At 48.2% G+C, this 26,521-nt stretch overlaps 1 protein-coding gene across 1 annotated transcript in view; it reads right to left on the bottom strand.

The window, feature by feature from the left end:
- Positions 1–414: 414 nt before the first annotated feature.
- FOXO3 (forkhead box O3) overlaps positions 415–26,521 on the bottom strand; it is an 80,775-nt gene continuing 54,668 nt past the window's right edge. Inside the window, exons 2-3 of the mRNA XM_084285342.1 lie at positions 14,753–16,188; positions 415–3,796 (exon numbers count right to left, since the gene is read on the bottom strand). Coding sequence (XP_084141468.1) covers positions 14,788–16,188 — 1,401 coding nt within the window. The 3' untranslated portion in view covers positions 415–3,796; positions 14,753–14,787. The remainder of the gene's footprint in view (positions 3,797–14,752; positions 16,189–26,521) is intronic.

Genomic DNA, 26,521 nt, shown 5'->3' with positions numbered 1-26,521 from the left:
GTTACAGTCGGGCTGGTTTTCTCCCAGAAAGCTCAAGCTGGGCTGCAGCAGCGGGGTGCAACGTTGGAAGGATTTTTCTCCACCTCATCTGTCACCACCCTCACCTGGCATCCTCGCTGCTCTGCTGCCCTTCAGACATTTGCAGAGGGGCACTGAGCCTGCTCGCCCACCCAGCACCCCGGGGACAGTCCCCTTGTGCAGCACCTGGGACGGGTGGTTTTGTTAACTCTGCCTTGCATGTTTCCTACAGCCAAAGGGACACGAAGTCATGGGCAACCCTCCTGGAGATGCCTCTGCAGAGCCACAGGACCTCATGCAGCCCTGTGCCTGGTGTCCCCTGCTACCGCCGGTGTCCCCTCCCCACCCCTCTTCCATGCTCTAGACGCCCAGGACAACAAAGCAGAGCGAAGGCGATTGTGCAATGTAGAGATCCATTATGCTTTATTTACATGCGTCACCATCTCTTTTACAAACTAGATTACAATTTAAAATGGAATACACAAGGCAATATCTACTAACACCAAGTGGAGTAAGCACTGCGTCGCTACTTCGTCTGGAACGGGGCAGGATTTGCTCCAAAACAAACTTCCTTCCGATCTCTGTGTAGTAAAGTAGTATATTCATCCAGGGCAGCATCTTTTTTTTTTTTTTTTTTTTTTTTTAATCTTTTAATTATTCTTATTTTATAAAATCCTCAGTAAGACTGCAACATGAGAGTGTCTGCTTTCAAATGAAAGTACAAGATAGCCCAAATGAAAAGTATAAACTGTTCAGCTCTTCGGTATGTCAAGACGGCCATGCGCGCTAAGGCTGTGGATTTCATATTCTTCCAATTTACATGGCTTGAAACAAAAACAGATAAAACAGTTTTACAGATACTGTATACATATTTTTTCCAATCATGCAACTTTTTTTAAAAAAAGTTAAACATGTGAAGCCAAATGTACAATCCATTTTTCCAACCCATAGTAACGAAATGTGTCTGGTCCCCCTTCGCATCTGTTGGCAATTCCTAATGCATATCGTGTACTAAAAACAATTACAGGACACTGATTGCCAAGCAATGACATCATTCGAGAGAAATACATGACCTAAAAGGTTAACTTTTTGAAGCAGTGGCACAAAGATTTCCGGAGTTAAGCAGTGGCCAACTATCCAATTGTTCTCATGAGAAAAAAAAAAAAAAAGAAATGACAAAATTATGAAATAAACCCCCAAAACTGTGAGTAGGGAACTGCGTAAATGCCACCTTAGACCTTCTGTTTAGACAGAGTGTTTAAGTGACTCCTGTGTAATTTTCTGGGCCGTTATCTGTTTTATGTGGTTTCAGAGGGAAAACCATGCAGGAGAATGTTTGAAAACTCAAAAGACCAAAGTTTTCAAAAGGTATTTTCCCCAAATTAGCAATTTTTATCTGTATTTTGACACCTAAACAAGTGACCTTTTGAATTCATTAGGATGCATTTATTTGCTCGGCACCTCTGGAGACGAGGGCAATTTTTAGACACCTCAGCATGCGGACGGGGTGGCCCTTGAGGCACCTCAGTTTGAGGAGCGACAGCCCCGTGACACCACGTCCAAGCCCCAGACTTGTGATGCCCGACATGAGGCACTTCAGTTTGAAAGTTTTGGCCACAAAAACGAGCAGCAGAAACCAAACCAAGCTGAAGAGGTTGTCCAAGACCATCCCTCTTCAGCGGGTGCTGGGATAGTCTCCAAGGTAGGGGTGCAGTGTGTGTCCTGTATCCGAATCCATGGGGCATGGGGAGAAGTTTTCTTTTTTTTTAAAAAATAAAAATAAAAATGAGAATGGTAAACCCTTGGCTGCTTGGAAGAGTCGATATGCTACGGGGCGACGATAACCACAACTGCACAGAGTTTTACACAGTCATAACCACGGGGCGAAACCAAGAGGGGCGCCTGTAGGGGAAGAGCGTGAGCGCGAGGGGGGCTACGATACGGAACAAAACTTCCATCACACGGGGTAAGGGGGGGGAGCTGTTATTTCACCAACGTCACCTCGGGGACCTGGGAAGTGAGGAGCGAGGGAGGGCCCACGAGCGCTGGCGTGGGCGTGCATGACTGTGCGTGTGCGTGTGCGGTGGCAGTGGCGCGAGGGAGTCACTCCACATTGCATGGTACACGGACCGGTGGCAGCTCATGCACGGAAACTCTGGGTTAAAATGCTAGTCGGTTTTCCTAACATCCATGCATAATGATCCATTTCTGTACATAATAAAATATATTTATATATTTATATGCATAATGCCTTTATGCAAAGAAAAAAAAACAAAACAAAAACAAAACGTCATATATCGCTTTGGAGAATTATGTATACACTGTCCTATTCAGAACGTCTTCATACCAAGTTCTTATGTACCATTGGTGTTTTCCCCTCTTTTTTTTTGTATCCCTCCCCCCCAAGATACTAATAAAAAGTAATCAAACTTTCCAGATTATAGAGAGGATCTATACAGCACCATACCTTTTATTCATTATTATTAATTATTATTCATTTTACAAAAGAAAAATCTCAAGAAGCAAAATATATAAAACTGCCTTGTCTTTCAGTGTCATTTATCCTGTTACAATCTATGCTCGGATGAAAAGCCATTTGTGTATTGTCACCTTGCCATTCCCTCTCCCGCTTCTTCTTCCACAGTGGGTTAGACAACGACGAGAAGGAAAAAAATCATCAAGGATATGTCAAAAAAAAAGGAAAAAAAAAAAAAAAAAAGGATCACTGATGCAATAACACACTGCAATGACCTGTGCAAGTGACTTGCTGATGCACTGCCCGTTGGCTCCCCTCTCCTGCGAAGCGGCGTTTCCCTTCATTTTCCCTTCTCCAGACTGATCCCTCCAGGTGGTGACTCTCACCGTGTCCAGCAGCAAAGGGCAGCTCAGCCTAAAACTTCTAACTAACGTACAGCAGGCGGGGAGCCTGCTCTGGTGGGCAGCGAGCGGGGTCCTGCGGCCCAGGAGGCGAGGAGGGCAGCGGCACCCGCGGTCAATCCGTCCTGTCCTCGCCAGCACCAGCCGGGAGGTTTCCCTCGCCGGTTCTCCCTCGCTTCACCATCAGCCCTGGCTCGATGCTTGAACACGGGGGCGTACCATGAAGTTGAAGGAAAAGAATTAAGAAAGGAAAAGAAACAAAGCAACCCAACGGGCAAACAGACCACACGAGATCGCCTCCCTCTGGAATTCGGCCGGTCGCTTGGCGTAATGGATGCTGTATATTCGGAAAGCCCTGGTGGTGGGTTGTGATCGCTTTCTCGAGCGTAAGCAGTGTTTCAGATTCCCCAGGAAAGAGAAAAAGCAAAAATGGTCAAAAAAAATCTAAGGAAATCAAACTGGAGGCTGGGGGGGGGGAGGAGGGCGGGCAGACAGGAAAAACCTCCAAAAAGAAAAGCCAACTTAAAACATCCCATAAACCATTAATATATTGAAACACCACATACTCATTGACAAGTAACTACTGTAAAGGCTACACAGTGTGTTCTCAACAGGATGGTGCTGAACATTGTCTCCACAGCAGGTGCTTGGCCATCCCAGAAAAGGAAGATTTTGCATACTTCAGAATGAGTTCAATTCCAAAAAAAAAAAAGTAAGAGGAAAAAAAAAAAAAAAAGAAGAGGATCTTCACTCAGGTGTGGGGCCTATTAACAGTCTGCTTCGTTAGGAAAATAATGCAGGGTTCACAAAGGTCGTAAGCTGTAAACAGTATCACTGTCCACTTGCTGACAGCAGATTTGGCAAAGGGTTCTCTCTCTACATCTCGTGTCAGTTTGAGGGCCTGGAGAGGAAGAAAAAGAGAAGAGTGAGATTGCTACGTGTAGGAAAAAAAACAACCCACAAATCTACAACAAAAAGCCACCCGAGTAAACCTCCAAAGCCAATGAGTTTGCACTGATAAGCAATTTTGATTTGTTGGCACCCAGAAGCTTCGACATACAGCAAAGTGCTGTCACGTAACTCCTCCTTAATATCTGCCTCAGGTGGCTGAAACTGGGGCCTAGTCCCCACCACCACCCAAAGCCTTGTGAGGGCCTTCCGTGATGAACGATTGGTGATTTTTTATACAATGTAAGAACACGGGGACACTTGCTGAAGCAACCCAAGTCGATTACAGGAATGTTTTTACTCTGTAAAATGCCCAGGAACATGTAGGGGCACTGCTGGCCTGATCTGGCAGCGCGGCTCCTGTGAGGGAAACCACCCGACGGGGTATGGTTCCTGCTCAGACTGTCCCCAGGATCCTCCTTTCTAAGGTGCCAGGCACTGATCCCACAATAGAGTTTTATTAAAATGACCTATCCCGATAATGCTGAATGATGGATGGGACTTTAATCATTTTGTCTGACGGTTATTAGAGCACCAGGGCGACAGCTGCTCCCCGCGCCATTAGGGGAGAGCTTCATTCAGGGTGGCTTAGGGAGCAGACAGATTGTGCCTTTCGCCCAAACAAAATTTGGCTTTAGCCTTAATTACGGGCAGGGTTCTGGGGGAGACTGTTCGACGAATAAAGGGATTTCCAACTGGATCAACATATTGATTTCTTCGTTTCCAAAGAGCAAATTAATGCTAGCCCTCTGCTAATGTGACTGTCTGGCAACGGCTCCGCTGGGTAAGCGTGTCCCCGTGGCCACAACAAGGTCACCACGAGTTCCCCAGACGGGCCCAGTAAGTCCCAGTATAACCAGTGGCCTGTCTGCAGACCAAACGAGTGCATCCCTTTGCAGGGAGGCTGGAGGCTGGTGGCTTCCCAAGGCCCAGGCTCCTCAGGAGGGCACGGCTCAGTCAGCACCCACGGGCTTAACCCAAGTGAGTCCTGCTGGCTCCAAATGGGGCCATTAATTAAAAGGAAATAAGGAGAGAAACTCCCGAGTAAGTACCAGCGCGGTGTTTAACATTTAAATTAAAAACTTATGTAAAGCACAGTGCTACCGAAGAGGAGACAAAGGAAAAAAGAGGGGGACAGGCGATCACAGGCAGGATTTGTGTCAGTGGCTCTGCCCAGTGCTTCTCCTCCAAACCTTTGTGGGACTGGGGCTTACCCAAGACAAATGCATGGAGGAGGTGGAAGCTGCTCATAGCAGAACCGAAACACGCTTGATTTTCATGGTTCTGTTTACGCAGACTTTGCAGATGGATTAAAAAACGGCAAGGAGTAGATCAAAGCCTTAACCCACACGCCGCTGCAGTCCGTAGCAGACCCACGCGCTCTCACTTTCTGTCTGACCACAAAAAGCCTCCATCAACCCTGAGTTAGGTTCACAGCACTGAACACCATGCCAAGCAGGGAAGCAAATGCTCCGGCTACGTTTTCATGTAGCAGTGGTTCTCCACCACATTTTCTCCCATTCCCCGTGGCATTTGGGAAAGCTGCGTGTCTGCAGGGGAATCTCCGCCGCTGAGGCAGAACGATGCTGTCCCTTATGGGCAACAAGCCCAGGTAAGGTGCTACAGTCCCCCTTTGTTCTGTTTTCTGGCCTTTACTTACTTCTGGGTCCCCTTTTTGGGGGAAAAAGCAACAGAGGCACATGCATGAGAGTGACTGCGAAAATATATGGAATAGAGGCAACGGGTAGGTAGAAGAAAAGGGAAATCTAGCAGGGCTAGTGGGTTAGAGATCAGTGCTCGAAAGCAGTGCTGTGGCAGCAGCTGGGAGGTTGCCATGGCTCACTCACTGCAGCAAACCCATTCCCCTGGCTCTTACCTGCAGCACGGCCTCATTCCCCAAAGCTGGGGGGGACTCCCAGACAGAGGAAGGGCATCCTTTGCCTACACTTCTTAAGCCACCCTCTGGAAAATTCACTCCTCCCTTAAAAAGCTCCTCAGCTCCTCTGCCAAACCTGAAGCCCATTTTCAATCATCAGAGAATGGAAAGGCATTTTAGACTTTCTCCTGAAGTGTTTTAGATTTTTTTTGCTCAGTCTTTTCTTAAGACTTTCTAAGAAAATCAGAATTTTCTTCTGAAGTGCAGTCACCACAACTGAGCTGACACCTGGGCTCGCACTGGAAGCAGAGGCAATCCCACTCTGGTGTTTTGACCCCTTGGGCACGGAAGGCTTGGACAAGACCCATATGCTAGACATCAGAAGAAGCCAAAGTACTGTATCAAACTATAGCTTGTGCAACCACACACGCATGTGGTTGGTGAAAATGACAACTTTAAAAGAGAAACAGAAAAAGCACTAAATTAGGGGTAGTTCGGGATGAACTCTTGCTTCATCACTTCCCACAGACATCTGAGCCCTAGATGCTAAATCTGTTTATCCTTTTTGGTGGAAGAGAAAAGCAAAGATTTCTGTATTCCTTCTGTCCTTTCCTACGCCCTCCCATCCTCTACCTTGCTACTGACCTCCTATAAACGCTACTCTTGCCTTAATGTGTGTCTTAATGCTGTGATGACCCTCCCAGCAATAACATTTCCTCACCTCTGTCTCACATCACGTCTCCACCACCTAAGGGGAAGGTGGTCTCCCAAGCCCCTTGCCAGTTTATGCTCTATCAGACAAGCTCTGAAGCCTCATCTGCTCCGTGCTGCTTTCTCCCTTTGATTCCTACTGCAGCACGGGAAATTCCTGCAGTGGGTTGCAAAAAGAAAAGGGATGTGATCCTTTCCTTGATTGTAGTACTTGACTCTGCACCCTCAACACACACCTCCTCTGTAAAGCAGCCCACTGAGGACCCGCTGGTTTGGCTGGAAACCTTGCTGAGTGGATATTGCATCTTGAAAAATATCACCACCCAAAGGTCTGTAAGACGAGAGTTTTCCCTGGGTGCCACTCAGTACGACTTCCCAGAGACAAGAAATCCCAATAATGCCTTTTACAAGTCCACAGAGTGTAAAAATGTAAACATTTTGAAGGAAACTCGTGTCCTTTTGTGACAGATATGCACTTGTTCCAGTGCCTCTGTCCCTTGCTTCTGTCATTGCCACCAGCAGTACAGCTTCTTCTTTAAAATGGGGTTAGGCTCAAAAGCAGGGCATGATTAGGCATGCTTGCAGCCTTTTTGTTGTTTAAGTTAATATTCTGCCGTAGGTTTTCACGGTTCAACACTGAAGAACACAAAAGTATTTGCTAGAACTGAACAAGGAAAATAACTCTTGTGGCCTTCTGCAACAACAAAGTTGCAGCGTGAGATTTTTCATAGAACCACAGAATGGTTTGGGTTGCAAGGGGCCTTCAACACCATCCAGTCCCAACCCCCTGCCATGGGCAGGGACACCTCCCACCAGACCAGGCTGCCCAAAGCCCCATCCAACCTGGCCTTGAGCACCTCCAGGGATGGGGCACCCACAGCTTCTCTGGGCAAGAGCAGAATAAAAATGCTGATGCCATGGCAGGTATGTCACTGTGCAGGCCAAGCATATGCTGCACCACAGTGGCACCATGCCAAAATGCAATGCTGAGGTCAGGATGCAAAGTCCAAGGGAAAGCAGAGAGCTGGCAGCTTCATGCACTGTCTCACAAGGGCCTGAACTTTCAGGCATGTTGCAACTTCACTTTTCCTCTTTGAACTGTACTCAGAAAAATACATTTATTTTTTTTTCTGGTTCAGACTCAGAGAACAAGGGGAAAAGAATGGAAAGAGGAAGAGCAGCAGAGAACTGGGACATATGGGAGCTAAAAAATTGCTGTGCTGGTACTTGCACAGGCACGTAGAGCACGAAAGCGTATCCTTTCCTTCTGTGGCTGCTGCTTCTCTCCAAAACACGCTGCAAACCATAGCAGACAACCAAATGCTTTGGAAGTAAATGCACCTGCAGATGTCAAATCGTTCTCCCTGTATTAGCTCTGCAACAAAAGGCTTGCCCGGGACCTCAGCGAGGTGCCACAGCTACTGGCATGAATGCTGTTCTGATAGACCTTCCCCTGCCTCCTTGCTCCTTGCAGAGGCCCGTGCTGTTCGTCGTATCTGTAACACCACTGCTGCTTGCTCCTGCACAACCAACCTGCAGCATCACAGAAGTTCACAGCTTGGCCAAAAGCTGGGCCTTTCTTTTCACACCCCTGTACAGAATAAGCCTCTGTGAAGATTTAAACCAGACTGCATGGCGAGGAGATGAGCACAAAATGACGTTAGCCCTACTGATCTCAGCACTTGCTCATCTAAATCTACATTTACCTTGCCATGCACTTTATAGTTTGTCAGGACAACAGGGGAAAAACAAAAGAAAGAGAAGATTTTTGCTCTTCTACTTTTCTGATAAACACGTATTGAATGTAATCTAATCATTAATACATTGCCATCTCTTTTATGCATGTGAACAGGTTAAAAAAAAAAAAAAAACAACGTTGAACTTTCACAACTGTTTATGAAGCTTTTGAAGAACTACTCTTCACTGAATCATAGAGAAGTCTAGGTTGGAGGGGACTTCTGAACATCATCTGGACCAATCTTCTTCTGAAACTTAGGTTAGATTACTCAAAGCCTTGTCAAGGAAAGCCTGGCAAATTTCCAGCAAGGGAGGGTCCTCTGGACAGTTCACTTCCCACTCAAAGGTGGCCGAGGTCCCTTCTACCCATTTTACAGAGGAGAAGAAGACACCTGGAGAGAAATTGGCCCACCCATGCTCACACACTTCAAGGAAAAACAGATTGGGGTTTTCCTTATGTCTTGGGACCTGGTACTAAACCACCCAATCCACAGGAAATCCTGCACTTGTTTGCAAGAGGAGCAGGCTCGTACAGACGACACTGCATATGTCACTGTGTTGTTGCCCATACAAAAAGACCATATGTTGTGCCACTTGTTTTTACACCTACAGAGATGCCAACGTGCAGCTACGCTGGCTTTCCAGCACAAGCACTGCTGACATCCAATTGCTTTTGAGAACCATCCACATCTGGCTGGGTTCAATCCCCTGCCCTGGTCAACCAAGAAGAACCAAAATGCTTGCAAAATATAACTTTTAAAAGGGGGGGAGGACATCAGCTGAATAACAGGCCCATGGGAGCACTGGCAAAGAGACCTCTGCTGTGGATGAGAAGAGGATGGATAACTACTATACCTGTGCAAATACAGAGAAGGATTTTGCTTATGCCTTTGAATCTGGAGAACAAATGTTGCTTTCCAAGCTGGAGAGTAAAGGGTACCTACCTGACTGGAAACATCGTGAATTACGCATTTTACAGTGCCATGGAAACCTGCTATGTACTCTTTTTCTGAATGTCCTCATAGACTGTCTCTTTTTCTCTGCCAAGCGCAGGCCAGTAATGCTCACATGGATCACCGAGAAGGATTTCCACCAAGCTGATGTAAGGCAGAACCTCCTCTGCCAGGACTTAGAAGTGTTAGGAGGAGGCAAGAGAGGCAAGGCCCTTCCTCTAAACCAGATCTTCCCTACACTTGTATGAAATACCTGTGGAAGCTGAGAGAAGCAGTTTGCAGGAGGAGGCAGCGCAGGGAAGAACAACGGGCTAGGCACTCAGCTCAGATGAAAAAGTGCACGAACACACGCTATTCTCCACGGCACCCTCTGGGAAGTATCCTTTTTTCCCTGGAGCAATCGCAGACAGCCTCGGCCACGCAGCAGCCTCTTGTTAGCTGAGCCGTGTCACTGTCCGCTTGCTGCCCAACAGATGTCTGCTCCGCCAGACTCCACAAGGGCCGCCCCACGTGGTAATCTGAGTGGAAAAGCTGATTAAATGGCCCCACAAACCGGGCCGGAGCCCTGCCACCCAACTGCTGGTACCTGAGTTAATGGGGCCGGTGTCCCCACGTGGAGGCTTGATGGGGGGCAACGCTGCTGCGACCATCCTGCAGGAGACTCTCACTCTCCACCTCCAGCACCAGGAGCCCAGGGGGAGGCTGTGCGAGCATCCATCCCTCACAATCTTTCTTCAGGCCAGGAGAAAAAGCCTGGCTATTTACTCACAGCACTGCTCAGCTGCATGCACTCCTGCTGCCCACGCCGTACCTGTGCCCTTTGGCTGTCATGAAGCTAAGACTCAAGCCTCTCCGCCTGTCAGCTCATCACTGTGGCTGAGCACTGAATTGCCATGAAAGAAGATCCTGACCTTTCCTCAGCTGCATGATGCTGTGTTTCTAAAAAAAAACCTCTCTTATTATGCACTTATTGAAGAAAATATGCTTTTTAGGGGGCTGTTTAAAGGCCCGGATGAAAAGGCAGAAATAAAAAACCAAACCACCTGTAACCAGCCCAGCTATTGGGCAAGAGCATGACCTGGGACGAACGCTGATCCTCAGCTCTAAACAATCATATAACGGCTCATTCACGTGAAAAAAGACATTTGCAAGACTCGTTCTCTAATGAAACCCAAGCGCTGCTGATCTGGGGAGGAAAGCACTGGGGAGACCAGTTGATGCGGGCTGTTCTAAAAATACCAGTTTGTGCTGTCATCTGGTGAGAGTATGTCATCCTGTAATCTTGGCATCTGCAGGGACAGCAAGTTTCTGCCTAATTATTGCTGCTGAATCACATGACAAAGCATGAGGCACCGAAATATGGATATATATATATCGCAAAAACAGAACACCCAAACCACAGGAGCACACCACTATCTGGGCTTCGGCTGCCGACCGCTGAGCCTGCGGACAGAGAGCTGGTTTTGAGGGACCCTTCCCCTCAGGTAATAACCCGAAAACAAAAACTTAGGTTTAAATAAATAAATAGCCCAAGCTCTTCCAGGAGGAGTGAAGGGATCCATCACGTTCCTGTGCCTTCACCCCCGCTGAGGCCCTGCGAGCACCCTCCTGGCTCAGCCGGCCCGGCCTGGGGAGGAGCAGCCCCATCTGCTGCTGCTTCCCATCGACACAGGGCCGTGACAAGGACTTTCTGGAGCTGAGCTAGGGACAGTGGCTGCCGGCAACGCCACAGCAGGGACCAAGGCCCAGCGGTGCCTGAGGTGGCAGCAGTACAGCAGCAGAGGCTGCAGCTTCCCCACAGGCACAGGGCAGGCCCCTGGGGAGCCTGCTCGGGGCAGGCCCTCCCTGGAGTTAATAGGACCCCTGTTCGCAGAGAAATACCAAGTTTTCCACAGGGATATTTTTTGCTCAAAGACTGAACTTGGCGCACGTGACGCTCGGCTAGTCACAAAACCACTTCTCAAAAGGCGGGCTGGCTGAAACAGCGCTGAAACACGAAAAGCGCGCCACCGCCTTAACCACCGACCTGTTAGAAACGGAGCAGAAGAATTTGCTCCTCTTGAACTGCCTCTGGATTTCTTCAAGGTAGCCGCACAGGAAACCTGTCAGCCCTGCCCGTGAGACCTCATTTTGGAAACGGAGAGAGGAGGGAGCGCAGCCATGGGGCTGAGGCAGCCAGGGTCCACCAGATCTGCCCTCCACGTGTCAGCTTTAACAAGCAGAGAACAAGGTTTGTGGAAAAAAAAGACAATCACCCTCCTCGTGGCACGTTGTCCAGTCAGAGTGCTCTGATTCAATGGGGACAAACTGCATCCAAAGGGATCTCTTTACTATTTCAACTTTTAAGATGGTCTTTTAGTCATCCTCAGGCCTATGGGTTTGTCGTTGGTATGAATTTTGCCCAGAAACAGGCCGAATGTAAATGAACATATCAGCAAGTAGTCCTAACAGATAGAGACTAATGAAACACAAACAGGCCTTTTATTACATCTCTTGGGATTTTGATTTATCAGTGATGTTAACCATCAAATTCTGCGAACTAATTCAGGACGCTGCTCTTAGAGACTCGTGCACTCCTACAGTAAGATGACTTGGGACTTCAGCGATGCTCGGGTAAAAGGACTGGCTCTAACTGCTCTGTGAAGTATTTTGCTTCTCACTTTCAAACAAGTCAACGTGGCTTCAGCACAGCTCTGTTACAGCGCCCAGAGGGATCCGGCTAAATGGCACATTAAAACCTCTCCCAGAAGATGCAGCTAGATGAGTTTTGCAGACAGCAAAACCAGCTCAAGAAGTTCCTGCCCTACTTGCACGGAGCCGCCCTCCACCCCCTTCCCAAGCCCTGCCAGCACCGCCGGCTGCGGGGCTCTCTCCAAAGCTGGATTGCTGGAATAACTGAGGCAAAAACAGCTTCTTCAAGGGGTTTTGATGCCAGAGCGGTTGCTGATCACCAGCTCCCCGTATATCCCCCATTTCCGCCCCAAATTGATGGGGAGAGCCCCCATCGGTTTGCTTGGGGCTGCTCTTCGGGTAAATACAACTCCCTTGGGCTGAGAAGGAGCACAGAGCAAAGAGCCAAAGTGGTGGGAACACCAGCAGAGCGAGGGAGAACCCACTGGGTTATAAATAAAAGGCATTCTGGAGAAAGGCTAGGCAACAGTGATGTCTTCACGTACTGATAAATGGGCTGAAGAAACAACCCGGTGATTACCTGAGTGGGTGAAGGGCAGATTCAGTGCTCTTGGGAAGCAAGCAGGGACAGGGGAAAATCATGGCTGTGTGAATAACATCAGAAAAAAGCACATTGATTCCCTTCTTTCCTTCTTGTAGGAGGAAAATCCAAACAAATTTGGTTCTATATGTAGGGTACGTATAAGCTAAAGAACTGTGTATTTGGCTGCTTTCTTTTCTTCCTGAAAGCTGACTCCAGCTTTTCCCTTATTTTTCATAGAAAACACAGCACTCTGAGGTATGCCAGGAGCCCATTGTGACTGCTTCACTTCGTGGAATGGATTTAACATGAGCAAGCATCAGGCTGTTCTGCTGAAAGTGTTTCCCAGCCTCCAAGCCCACAAAGCTTTGTTACTGGGGTCATGAAAAGCGCTGAGAGGAGATTTTAATTCAGGGGGTCCCTGTGCTACAGCGAGGCAGAAAAATAGCTGAGAAAACAACTCAGGCTGATGACACCTGACTTCACGTGAGATGCTCCTACCAAAACGGGAGGCACTCGCTCAGAGGCCAGCTCTTCAGTGGTGATGCTCAGCAGAGCAGGACCTGTGGAGGTGAACCAGCACAGCAGAAATCACCTGCACTCACACCTGACACTGGAGGCACCCCATAGCAGCCAGTCCGGCTGCCAGAGAGAGAGAAAAAGGCTTCCACAGATGAGTAGACGTTAATTCACTGAGGAGAGCCACCTCCTTAATAAATCTGTCCTCTGAAATGAGGCTCCTTGCACACAGATGCGTTGGATCCTCTCCTCTGAGGGCACAGCCTGGGAAGGATGGGGTGATTTTGCTCTCCCTGCATGGTGCAGGACAGGGTTGAGAGGCAGCTGAGAGCCCTGGCGAGGTGGAGTGCCTCCCTGGTGCTGCTGGCAGGTCTCCCCCGGCACCTTCTACCCACACACAGTAAGTGACGATGCTAAAACATCACCCTACTGGAAGTGTGTCAAGCACAGCTGTCAATAACATCTCTGCTTTAAGCAGAATGTACCCTTGGGTGTTTCACCTCAGGCAAAGAGGGTTTCTAAATCCACAAAGCTCATGCACCTGGAGGAAGAGGCAACTGATCGACAAACGCGACCTGCTGCAAGTTTTTGCTTCCCAATTCATGAACCACTTTTCTTTTTTCTCCCCTTTTCCTTTATTATATTATCAAGCACTGGAGCTGAAATAAAAGCAGAATTCAGCTGGTGCCCTGTCCTTGCCACGATGCCATCCCATGCACGAGTCCTCTACAGGATAGTAAGAAAGGAAATAAGAAAGTTGGAAGTCAGCTGCAAACCGAGTGAATGCCTCTTTTAGCCTCAGTGTTGGGATGCTCTGCACACTGTTCTGAACTTAACACAATACTTTCAATAATTTATAGCTAACCTTTTATCCTACTGTGTTTTGAAATCTATTCCTTTATACTAATAAATAAACAAAGGAGAAAGGGCACTTTGTGTGGAACCTACTCGATGAGTCAGGGAGTATGTACGTGGAAGCAGGCAGAGAGGTATGGGCAGCAACCTGCAGAATCACAAAGGATGACAGGAACAACATTTACAGGCTCTGGTGTCCCCAGATGTGGAAAAGAAACACAGAGAAAAACCACAAAAATCTGGAAAAAATAATCTGAGGAGGCAAATATTTCAAAAGCACTGGTGTCAGAACCCAAACCTTAAGATATTCTCTTGGTGGAGTCCAAAAGGAAATGATATCTACACAAGTCCTGAGAGGGACCAACAATTTTTCTGCGTATTTAAAGCACTTAGAACAGGATGTTCCTGCGACCAGGATCCTACCTTTGTTATTTCAAAATATAATCCCTTGATTTGCCACTTTTCTTTTGTTAGCAATTACATTAAAGACTAAAACCAAACAATTGCACTAGCGCAGCTGTACCGCAGCAGCAGTACACCTCTAATTCAGCCCAGATCTGTGCCAGCACTGATCTTTCAAGGGCACTCTCCCTCCTCCCCTGCTGCAGTATTGCTGCACTGACTGCAAAGCCCCTCGCCCTGTGCCCGTGTAACACGGCTTGGCTACGTGCAGCATCGGCTGCAGAGATGGATCCACCTGTTGCGACTTCAAAGAAGGCAGGCTGGGGCTCTCTGATTCCTGGAACCCACAAATATTCCACCTGGGTTTGCCTGATTTGTCATTAACATTTCTTATGCCTAAATTAAGAAGGACACGTAGCATCAGATGCGTGCTGACACGGTGGCAGCCGAGCCGCTTTTACAGCTTAGCCTCATTTCCCTCCACACCTCCGAATTTTTCTTGGTTGTAGCTGTTGCATACCAAAACACAGCAAGCCATCACAAGCCCAATTAGTGCCACTAGTGTGCGCTAACAATTAAGTGTTTGGTGCAGACTCCAATAAAACTACGGAACCCAGCATTTTAGCACATCCACGGGGCACTGACCTGTTTGCCCATTTTTCCCTGTTCTGAAAGATCCTTCAGCCTGGTACCCAACTCTGTGATGAAGCCTGTTTAGCACCAGTGAAGTTCCCCACATTCAGACTGACAACGTTCTGAGCTGAGATGAGGGAATCAAAGTTAAAATCCAGCCCATCTGCATCCATGAGTTCACTGCGGATGATGGACTCCATGTCACACTCCAAGCTCCCATTGAAAATATCCAGGTCCAAGTCACTCGGGAATTTCTCGTGTCCCATGACCGGGAGGTTCACGCTAGAGGAGTACAAAGAGGAGCCTGAGAGCGGGTCAGAAAGTGTTTGCATAGACTGGTTGACGGGCGACTGCTGATGTTTGGAGGAACCCAAGCTGTTCGAGTCACTCAAGCCTATGTTACTGATGGAATTGGACAAGGCACGGCTGCCGCTAAGAGGAGAGTTGTGAGACTGGTGCTGGTGATGGGGCAGGCTCTGATTGACCAGACCGCCCTGGCTGGACTGCGCGGCAAACGACATCATGGGGTCGTTGCGGAGCATGATGTTCCTGCGGGAGTTTTGGGCGGACACAGCTGTGCTGGCTTGGGACATGAGCGGGTCGGACTGCGTCATCATGACATCGCTGTGGCTGAGCGCATCGGAGGCGAGCAGATCCTGCAGCGTCTGGTTGTTGTAATGGGACATGGAAGAGAAGGTGGCCTGCTTGTTCTCCTGAATGGTCTGCATGGGCGACTGGCGGAGGGAGTTCAGGGACGAGGGCCCGAACACGGCGTTGTTGAAACTACTCGAGGGGGAACCCAGCCCCGAACCTTTGGAACCATACGGAAAGCTGGAGCTCCTCTGCATCATCCCTCCCGTGGGCGACTGCTGGGAGGAAGGGAGTGTTATATTGTCCAAGAGATCATCCATGAGGTTATCTGTCAGTCCATCGTTCAAATTCATTGTCCCGGCCATATCAGTCAACCTAGGCAACTCCACGGTACACGGTTTGTTTACCGAGGGGGACAAGCTCGATGGACTGCTGTACAGCATGGGAGAAAGCGGAGCGTCGTCGTCTTGAACATCATCTAGCTCGGTGCTTGCCAAAATGGGGGACAAGCGGCCGCTTATCGTACTGGCGTTGGAATTCGTCCGGGAGCGAAAATCCGTCCAGGCGTCCAGCTCATCGCTGCTGCGGGACGTTGGGCTCCCCGGCCACTTGGAGAGCTGGGAAGGGCTGTCCTCGCTTGCCTCCTGGGCCGTTTGCAGGGCCGCCTTTTTCTTAGCCGCCCGCCCTCTGCTCTTGGTGTACTTGTTGCTGTTGTCCATGGACACGGCGCGTCTGCGTGGCGCCTTGCCCACTTTTCCGCCGTCTGGATTGATCATCCACCAGGAGCTCTTCCCGGTGCCCTCGTTCTGCACCCTGATGAAGCGGCTGTGGAGCGACAAGTTGTGCCGGATGGAGTTCTGCGGGAAAGGAAGAAAACGAAACGTCAAGGCCAGCACTTCTTTTGCTACCCCAAAACCTCCACCACAAAACCAACATCACATGAAGACCACATCGGTAAAAACAACGGGCCCTGTAGGACACGGGCATGCTGTGGATGAGTAAGCTGTGCCTTCTTTCTCCATGAGAGGCACCACAGCAGCTGGCCAGCTGCCCCCCTGCTACAGTATCCTCATAGTATCCTACTCATCCGTATGAAGTTGCACAAAGCCATCTACCCTGTGTTGTAGAGGACGCCACAAAAACCAGCTCCTGTGTTAGCCCCAGTGAAACCCCACCAGATTTACACCCCAAAAATTGGGAAAAAAAATCCAGCTCTACTCATCCTGCTGATTTGGGGCTTAAAATAAGGCTTAAGAAAGGACGTTCAAGTAGTATTGGCAACTGAGAATGCTTCCAAGGGGCTGGATTTTTTTTCCCCATGTGCAAGTCAAAGATTTTTGGAGTGATGCCATATTCTTTTGACAAAACAGTTGTGCTATTCCTGCATGTTAAAGACGGTCAGGTTTAAAAAGTTGCACTTTTCCCTAAATTTCAGCAAATACCAGCTATAAAGAGAATAAAATTACATTTGTTCTACCAGCACGCTTTAAAAGCACAGTGTCAACAAGACGATAGCACGATCAAACCACCCAGAATAAATGACCTTCATTTACAAAGCACTGAAGAAATACCAGGTTTAAACGCGCAAAGAACGCATCAATCAGCAAATCATTCACAAGCATCTCAGCACTTGCCTCATAAGGATAAATGGATGTTTGACATATGTGAACTGGAGACACGCTGGATGTATGAAGAAATACAGCCCAGCTTTTTTTTTTTAAACAATCCTTCTCAGCATAAGATGCCTTCTCCCCCCTCTAAGTGTTGTGGTTTTTGTCAGATTGTGAAATGGAAAACATGCCTGAAGTTCTTCTCACATGCAGACAGCAGACGCGTTTGCGATGAAAAGAGAAATCGTATTGACTGCGGTTCAAAATAGCAACTGCTCCGTTTTAAACCATTTGCACAAAACAGCAGACCAGGCTTTGCAGATGCACTCGAGACAAGTTTGGGTCAGCACTTCAACTGTAAACTCATCTACTTCCAAGGAACTATAATGCCATTAAAATATGTTGGAGTGAGGTGCAGCACCATAACTCTTCGGTCTAAGGAGGGAAAAGTTTCTTATTGTTTAGCTGATGAACATTTTTAACTGTATTCTGAGCCTGGTAAAAGTCTGCTTCTAACTTCTAATAACTAGGCACCACTGCTAACTTCCTCATGTTTCTCTCAACTGGCAGCAGACCGCTGGTTTTGTTTTTGTTGATATTTTTATTTTTAATTTCTATTTTAAAACATTATTTCCTGATATTCCAGATTGTACTGCATCAGTGCAGGTAGCTCTTGCATTCATCCCCTGTGACAACTACATGTGAGAATATCTGCATGGGAATCTCTCCGGGTGGCTGGATTAGGATGACCAGAGCTAGAACACCACACCAAACACCATCATGTACACAACCTACAAATGCTGGATACAAGAATAAGCACCACAGTGATACCTACAGATGACAAAATTCTCCAAAAGCAGAAAAGAAACACCCAAGGTGGCATATGTAGACTGCCATACAGCTTCAAATGTGAAAACACTCAGCCCAAGTGCCAGCAGCCAACAGTGTGTGACCTCTGGTATTCTCATGAATTTCTGCTGGTGGTAGGTGTAGTATGAAAACATCTGGTCTAAAACCACAAAAAATCCCAAATGGTCAGTTGGTAAAAACGCGAAATTGAAGAACATTTTAGGATGAGGGTTCCTGCATGTGTGGATATATGTGCACATGCGTAATCTCCCTATAATATCTTTTCGCTCAGTGTTGGTATCACACAAATAATAGCAGAATGTAATAATACTTTTGCACTGAAAATTGTTAGTTATGAAAAAATCCAAGCAGTTTGTTTTCCTTTACGTTATACAATATGCCATTTATGCTCCAGCTTCTGTTTTTCTTTACTTTTCTCCTGCAGAAAAACTGTTTTCTTACGCATAATTACGGGCCAATTTATTTTTGTGTACCTCATCTCCACCCTCTGTTCAAACACTGCCTTGAAACCCACTTCTTTCACGTAGCCTCCCCCGCTAACCTCTTCAACAACAGTATCTGAGTTTCTTGGTTTCTCCATGTGTTGGATGCCCTGCCAAATCAAATTATGGCTGGACCCTATTATGCTTTCACAAGCGAGTTTTGCTACGGAAATCAGCGAGTGAAGGCTGCTGCGCTGGGCTACCAGGCTGCTACCTGGATGGAAATAACTGTGCTTGCTACCTGTTTCAGGATTGTCAGTGAATGTTCACGGCTGCATAAAGTATAGGAAAACATTGTGGCACAACTTCTGCTCCCAGGCATGTGCACTAGCAACGTATGATCCTGCGACAAACCACAGAGGAGGTGGGGAAGGAACGAAAACACAGTTTGCGATTTGAACCCGCTGCTGCTCCAATTAATGGGAATTTGTTCTGGCTTATTTGAGGGAAGGAGTAGGCCACTATGATGGAAACAAAACACATTTTTCCATGCCAAAATGCAACGAGAAACTTTAAAAGATCTAGAAAGGAACGCCCATGAATCTGTCCTGGAGACCATATGTCCGCGGGACAGATGCTAGCCAGGCTGCAGACACCTTGGAAAGAGCTCACATACCACTGAAGGCTACAACACAAGGACTGTACAAGAGCAGAGCAGAAAATAAATATGACGAGCTCCTCCCTTTATTAGCGTTACTATTTATACCCGACTTGAAGTAGGCTGCATGCCCTACCAAGAGCCAGAAGACTGAGGTTCCTGCAGATAAGATGAAGAACATACGGCACTGTGCCTAGCCCAGCTGGGTCCCAGTCCCTCTTGAAGTGGTCCTGCAGAAAACTTTTTGGCCCTGAAGGCGAGGAAGACCCAGCAGAGAGGAGCAGATGAGGCAGGGCTGATGTGGTACAGCGCCTCAGGAAGGCGCACTTTCGTTAAATTAAAATACATATGTCTGTGAGGGGGATTATGTGCCTCTGACAGACAGGTGGGGGCAAGGCTGTGAGGAGATGGGCAGGTGGAGTGACGCTGCTGGGGAGGCCAGAAGCTGAGCACGGAAGGTGGAGAGAGGGAAGGAGAGGACCAGGACATCTGGAGAAGGGGACGGCAGTGGTGTGGGGTGGAGCAGACCCACGCAGAGCTGAAGGGGAAGGCGTCAGAAGAAGGCGCTGTGAGGCCAAGCGATGGCGCCACAGGGAAAATGGCGGAGGAAGGGCGGGAGCTCAGCCCTGACAGAGCTGGGGACGGCAGGGTCCTGCCCCTCTGTGCTGAGGCTGTGGGATATGAGGTTTCCCAAAGGCATCCCCTGGGATGAGGAAAGCTTGGTGGTGGCATCAGAAGTGGTCCCAATCTTCCCTGCCCCATTTGCTAGGCACTTCTCTTCACCATACACCTCACGCCCCTTGGGTTTTCATCTAAACCTGCCTGGTTTTGTGAAACAGCAGGCCAAGGGCTGGCAAGATAGCACACCAGCACTCACTAGCAATATAATCGGAGCTGAGCACCCCATAGGAGCCCGAGCAGCAACACATGGGGTGACACTACTACTCCAAAACCCAGGGCCACACGGGGAGTCACTGCTGACCAGGGGCAGTGCTGATCCGCTACTCCCGTTTTTATTAATGCTCCTTGAGGGAATCAGCCACGTTTTTGCTCAGGAAAATAAATGAAATCAGCTACCATGTCCTAATTACACATCCCTCTTGGTATTTTGGTACGAGTGCGGACGGATAAGCTCCCAGGGAGGACACTCAAACATTTCCATCGCGCCGTATACCTGATTTGGTGCAAACATATACACGAGCCTCCCGGAAAAGCTTAGGCCATGCGTTATTTCAACACACAGCCCTGGTCGAGCCAAAGCAGCAAATGCTCGAGCCTTTAAGACAGACAAAATCCCCCCCCCCCCAGCTCCTCCAGCCCGTGTCTGCTTCAGCCTCTTCCAAACTGTGTTTACCTTGTGGAGCCCGTCCATTAACTCAGACACCAGCTGCAAGTGCTTCCACTGCAACACAGAGTCTTTTTTGTCTGGGAGCAACATGTGGTATCAATTTATCATTCTCAACCACGCAACAAGGAATCCACTCACTTTAAAAATAAAGAGAGTTGTGTAACTTAACTCTTAAAGGCCCAAAAAAAAAGAAAAAAAAAGGAGGCTGAAGATTAGCAAGATGAGGTGCAGCTGGTGGCTGCCGGGTCCAAGTTACACACTGCTCTGTTTTCATTTCAGTGTTTTGCAAGGAGAAGTTAATTCATTATTTCAGATACGGGCTCCTAAGCCGTAAAGTTGCTACTACAAATCAAAAGCAGCGGTTTATTTTAACAATTGGGATACTGGGAAACGATGAGAGGAAAACAAACACGATCTGCAGGCCCGTAACTGCTGCTAACGCTCACTTGGGAGAACTATACTTCATTTTACACTTTATTAACATATTTAATGCTCTAACTTCACCAGATGAGGTTGTATGGTAGCCACTCTGCAGGGAAAGGCTGCAGTGCTGCTCTTCTCAAGGAGCTTAAGCATCCCCAGCCCAAATGGGTCTCAGAGGTCATCTTTTCCGTAAGTTTTTGCAAATCAGGAAAAAAAATAATGTAATAAAGTGGTGAAGGTACTGGAGATAGAGAAAAAGCAAGAATTAAAACACAAGTCCTCCAACAGTATTTGCCCAGCCATGTCTTACATCCTTTTAATTGCCTGTACTTTTTCCATACAAAACCAAAAATCACGCATTTTTGGTTTGTTGTAGTCTCCCTAAATTATGAAAGTTTCAGGGGAAAAAAACAGCATTAAGCAAATTACATTAAAAAAAAGAGAGATCTTTTTTGAGAACCAACCACAGACGAGCAGGGCACATACCTCCAGCAGTCCCAAACCAAGGACTCTGCACTATGCCAAATTATGACGGAAGAACTTGGTTAGAGGAGGGCAAACAAACCCCGAGATGCATGCCTCATGCCCCGGGGCTGCTCCCTTACACAAGGACAGGATATGTGCCCCCAGAGGAGGTGGGTGCCCTCCCTTCCTAAGGGAAAGGCATCTCGAAATGCGGAGCTGAGGGGACTTAGTCACAACGCAATTAAAAGCTTTTCCACCAAAAAAAAAAAAAGAAGTCTAATTAAAACAACTGCTGCCTCACTCTTTGCAAACACTGATATTGCAAATCACTACGCTGACGTAAATAAAGCTCAGCTGAAAATATACGCTGCCTGGAAATCGTCTCAGTGCATCACACTTCCAGTTAGCAGAAAAATCTCCAGTTATTTTACAGTCAGACGTCTACTGACCACAGGAGGACTCTAATAAATAACATTTGTTTTGCTGTGAGCAGAGCACGCTGCTTGCAGTTTATTTTTTTTCCACTGCGTGTTGGGAGAAGGGAAACAGGGCGAGGGAAATGCTGGTAGTTTAACTAGTGCAGCTGCGGAGAAGGAACACAGTCTGAGGATAAAAAGTGTAACAACTCCATAAAGAGCAATGGCAATGGCCATGCAATGTGTATATGTATTTTTTTACATGTTTAGAAGCTGCCTGAGCAAGCTTTTGCCCAGCTGTTTTCATTCCTGGAGGGCTGGGGAGAACATCCCCTTCCTGCAACCCAGCCCATGGCCGTGTCCCCCCTTCGCCTGGGCACTCAGCAACTGCTCCCCGTGCCAGCAGACACCTACGCTGTAAAAATATAAGCTGCTAAAAATGTAAGTGCTTGCCTCTGTATAAGGAGCTGATGCTTTTCCGTATTAAAATGGGATTAAGGCTCCAGAACCACACGGCAGCATCGGGAGTTGCTAAAGGCACCTTGTCAAGAGCCTCCTTTTTCATCCCTTTCCACCTGCTTTGTACCGTGTCTGCACAAAATTAAAGAACGCAATTAATTTCAATCAAAGGGTTGAACTTAATTAAGAGCAGGAATTTACTTTCAGACATTGATCTTGCAAGGTGCTGAATTCGTGAAAATCCCAAGGCACATCAGTGCGGGCCTGACTGCCACACAAACACAACTGGTAAAACCAAAAAACATCACCACTTACTGTTTTTTAAGGGACCTTAAAAGCAAGGGGTTGCATAAAAAAAGCCATGATGGACACACACAGATAACTTTTTTTTTTTTTCTCTATTTTTTTTTAAGGATAACCCTGGCATTTCAATTGTTTCCATGGTATTGACTCTGGAAATGGCATCACCCTGTATTTGTAGAGCACTTCTGGTAGGGCACCGATGCACTTCTTCTCCTCTGTTCCACCAGGAGCCCCAGGAGATGTGCAAGCACACGCAACCTCATCAACCCGAATATCATCCACTTGGTATCTTTCATAAAAATAGCTCCTATTTTCATCGTGCACCCGATTCAGCAGCTGCTGAAGCTAACGGGAGAGTCCTCCCAAACCTCAGTGGTCACTGAGTGAGACCTCAATGAAAACGATGCAATTTCACTGCGAGGCAGGCTTCCACCCTGAAGCCTTTGGGTTTGTTTCTCTTAACTAGAAGAAGAACTTTCCCCTCTGCTTTTTGTTTCCTAGATGCAAAGGTCCCAGCAAAACCCCCACGCAGGGTTGTGGAAACCAGGGTGCCGAGGCTGTGTTTCTGCTCACTCTCAGCATATGGCCGCTACTACACATCGACTATTTGGAAACGTGTATGGGTGTTCTTTCGTGCCTTTATAAATAAATGGGAGTGATGCTACCGCTTATAATAATTCACTAAAAATAGCAGCTTCCCAGGGAAGATCACACAAAAGCCCGTCGATGCTGAATCACCTATTATAAATCTGTATTTATGCACAATTCAGCGGTGCCCAGGGGCAATGGGCACAAAGAGAAACACAGAGGCTCCCTCTGAGCACTTTGCTGTGTGGGTGACGGAGTGAAGGAGCACAGGTTGCTCAGAGAGGCTTTCTGGACATCTTCAAAAGCCCCCTGGACACATCCTGGGCAAGCAGCTCTGGGTGCCCCTGCTTGAGCAGGGGTTGGAGCAAGTGGCCTCCAGAGGTCCTTGCCCACCTCAGCCCTTCTGTGATTTGTTTTAGAGGTTTCTGCAGCTATGTGTTGATTTTTTTGAACGCTTGCTAAGCCTGGGAAATGCAACTAAAGTCGGGGTGAGTTGCCTTAGCAAAGCACAGCGCTGTCTCGCAGGCGGCTCTGCCGAGTGCCAGCTCTGAAGTGACACAGCTCTGAAATGATAGATCGCTAAGTACACAGCCTGCATTAATTGGAAGTGTTGAGCTGCACCTATTAAATTGCAAATCTGGTGACAGTTCTGGCTAACATGTGACTGATTAGAGGAACAGATCTGATACGCTGTCGGCCAACCGAGTTTGACCAGGCCTGAGTAAGCTGGAGCAGGCACACGAGACCTTCTCGCACGAGAAAGCCTTCAAGCAACCTCCAGAACAGCCCTGGGCACCTCTATTATGTGACTAATCTGAAACAGGACCCCTCTCCCGCGCCATTTTAAGCACGTAATTAGTTTATTATCGAACCGGTAGACATTATCTGATTAAAAACAAGAAAGTGCATTTTAAAATACGATGCACTTCGGCTGGCAACTGGCACGGGGAAGGAACCTGGGCTCCTGCTCCGCACCCCTGGGCACGGGGGACGCAAGGGATGTGCCTGAAGGTACCTGGTCTGGCTCTGGCTTTTGGGGCAGTGGCCCTTGGGGACGTCAGGCTGGGTGACAAAGCAGAGCTGCACCTCCCAAAATCCAGAGTCAGCACCAGGGTGAAAGGATGGGCTGCAAATTAGGGTGAGGGAACAGAACAGCCTGAAGAACGGGGGTCTTCTCTTTCGCTGGGCAGCCGTGGTGCTACCAACAAACATACGAGCTGTGCGCTCTTCAGAACATAATGGTAGCCATGAAATATTAATACTTTGGGAAGGTACAAAGTCATCAGCTTTCCTTTTGATGGGTTCTTGTTTCATCCCAGGTATAGGCTAGAGAATACAAGTCCCCCTAAGCCTTTTCCTTCTCTGTTTCTTACGGTTTCCTAGCTTCTCCCTCAGTGTTGGGGAACATACTTTGAACACTTAGGAATATACCTTGAAAAATCACACAGACTTTGCTTTCTGCAAATACAAAGCTCATGCTACGCCAGATGAAATGGACAGACAAAAATATCCATCTTCTCACCAGTTTTACACCACGGGTTTGCATCAGCAGCCCTTCAGGGACACCCAGCCCCCAAAACAGCCCTGCCGAAAACTCAGCAGAGGCACAGGGCTCAGCCTGCCATGCTGCGGTGCTCTGCCTGCGTTCTCCCACAATTTGATTTTTCTTTTATTTACTATAGAAAAAAAGCTTTCTAGAGCCTTAAAAGTTGATTTGCCTCCCCCAGCCTGGGTGACTGCGAGATGGCTCTGTGCCTGCTTTGGGAAGGTCCCTCCCTGCGCCTCGCAGGGCACGGCAGCATCCCGGGAGCTCGTCCTCACTCACACCAAGCTCTCCTTCCACCCTTTCAGGTTCATCTCAGCCTGACCTAACTCTGTTTGAACCGGACCTCAGCTCACTCGGATGACTTGCACGTTACTGGTTTTACTGGATTTTTTTTTTCTTTTTTAATTTATTTTCTGTTCATTGCAGGGGCAAAGTACACCTCAGGAGCTGACAAAAGGGAAGATGACACCTATTATGCTGCCAATGAATCAGTCCTTTGCTACAGCAAGCAGGACATTCCTGTTTCACACGTAACTGGCAGCAGCACCATCCCAGAAACCTCAGAATTGAGGTAAATGTGCAGGTATGAAAATCTCTGTCATTTTTTAAGCTCTTTACCTAATCCGGGAAGCTACCGTCGCTGCCAACGCTATGATCCCAGTCGCAGGTGCTAAACGTCGAGCACACAGCCAGGCCGGGTCCGAGCGCTCCGGCACCTCCCCGTGCTTTCTTAGCACCCCGCCCCGACAGCAGGGCCCGAATAGCAGAAGGATGAGTGGAGCCCTTTCATGTTCCCAGCTTGAACCTGCACCTGTGAGTCACACATCCTGAAGCCAACGCTCGGCCACGATGGGGACTTTGAGTTTGTATCGCTCCGGACTGGGCTATTTTTCAGAGACAGCTGTGGAGGAGACACGAGGGCAATGGGTTTCAAGACCTGTTTGGGATGGGATACAGCGAGTGGCGTTAGTGACTTATGTTAGTGGAGCTCCATCGCTTGAAAAGAAGTCCCTTTTTCACACCTACATGGCCAAGACATGGGTGGATTTTAAAAGGGCAATGCTACGAATGACGGTGCCGTTGTTCATCGCTATTTGCTCTATGACTCTGTTCGCATTATTCACAGCTCAAGAATGCCAGGCCTCCTAAGCACGCCAGGTATCATTTTCATAATAAAGGCACCTAAGGAACAAGGCCCTTGGAGTTGCAGCTGAGCAGATGAGGGCAGAAAAGAAAGGAGCAGTGAGTGGCAAATGCTTATGGGGACAGGCACACGTCTTTGTTTCCAATTTCTTCCATAGGCAAGTTTCAAAGCTTGCAAAAGTTAATGAAAACCTTCTAGCAGTTTTCTATCTTTGAGGTGAAAATAGACCATATTAATTGTTTCCAGCAGAAGTGGGTTCCCGGTGCTGTCCAACCGCAGTTATAACCCCAGCGGTCCTTCGGAAGCGGAGTGACAGCTGAGTCACTGATGTTAAAACCGGGATGAGAAAAGGAAAACGAAGGAGAAACTAGGCTGCTTCCCCTGAGGAGCTAAATACAGTGTTTAATGGCATCCTTTTCGAAGGTTAACAAATCAAATGCTTCAGCCACCAAGCGTTGCCATCACCGCAGGTACTACGGGATGACCCCGCACAACCCATCTCCGTCGAGGCTTTTTTTCCTCCCGCGACACGGGGAGAGACGGGGAGGCAGCACGGTCTCTGGGTGTGCTCTTTTGGTGGCAGACGTGAGGTTTCAGCCGGACAAGCATCCCTGCTGACATCGGGGAAGGAAGTGGGAGGGAGCAGCTGAGGGACCGGCGTTTCCCTGCATCTGCAGCAGCTGCCAGCTCAGCCAGCTGCTGCATCCTGGTGGGACAGAGGCACGGTGCAGGGGAGCCCACGGGGCACACAGCACGCAGGGAACAGTCCTACACCACCAGAGAGCCCCTGGGAAGGCCACAGGTGCTTGTGCCCACCTTCCCAAACCTGCCTGACCCTCTGCAGGAGAAAAGATTTGCAGGATGAGGGCCTGAAGACAGGGCAACGTCCTCCCTCTGCCTTCCCCTGCGTCCAGTACTCGCTGTTCTCTTCGCTGCCC

The sequence above is a fragment of the Netta rufina genome (assembly GCF_964035555.1).
Source record: "Netta rufina genome assembly, chromosome: 3".
Classification (NCBI taxonomy): Eukaryota; Metazoa; Chordata; class Aves; order Anseriformes; family Anatidae; genus Netta; species Netta rufina.
This window is presented reverse-complemented; position numbering and strand designations above follow the sequence as displayed.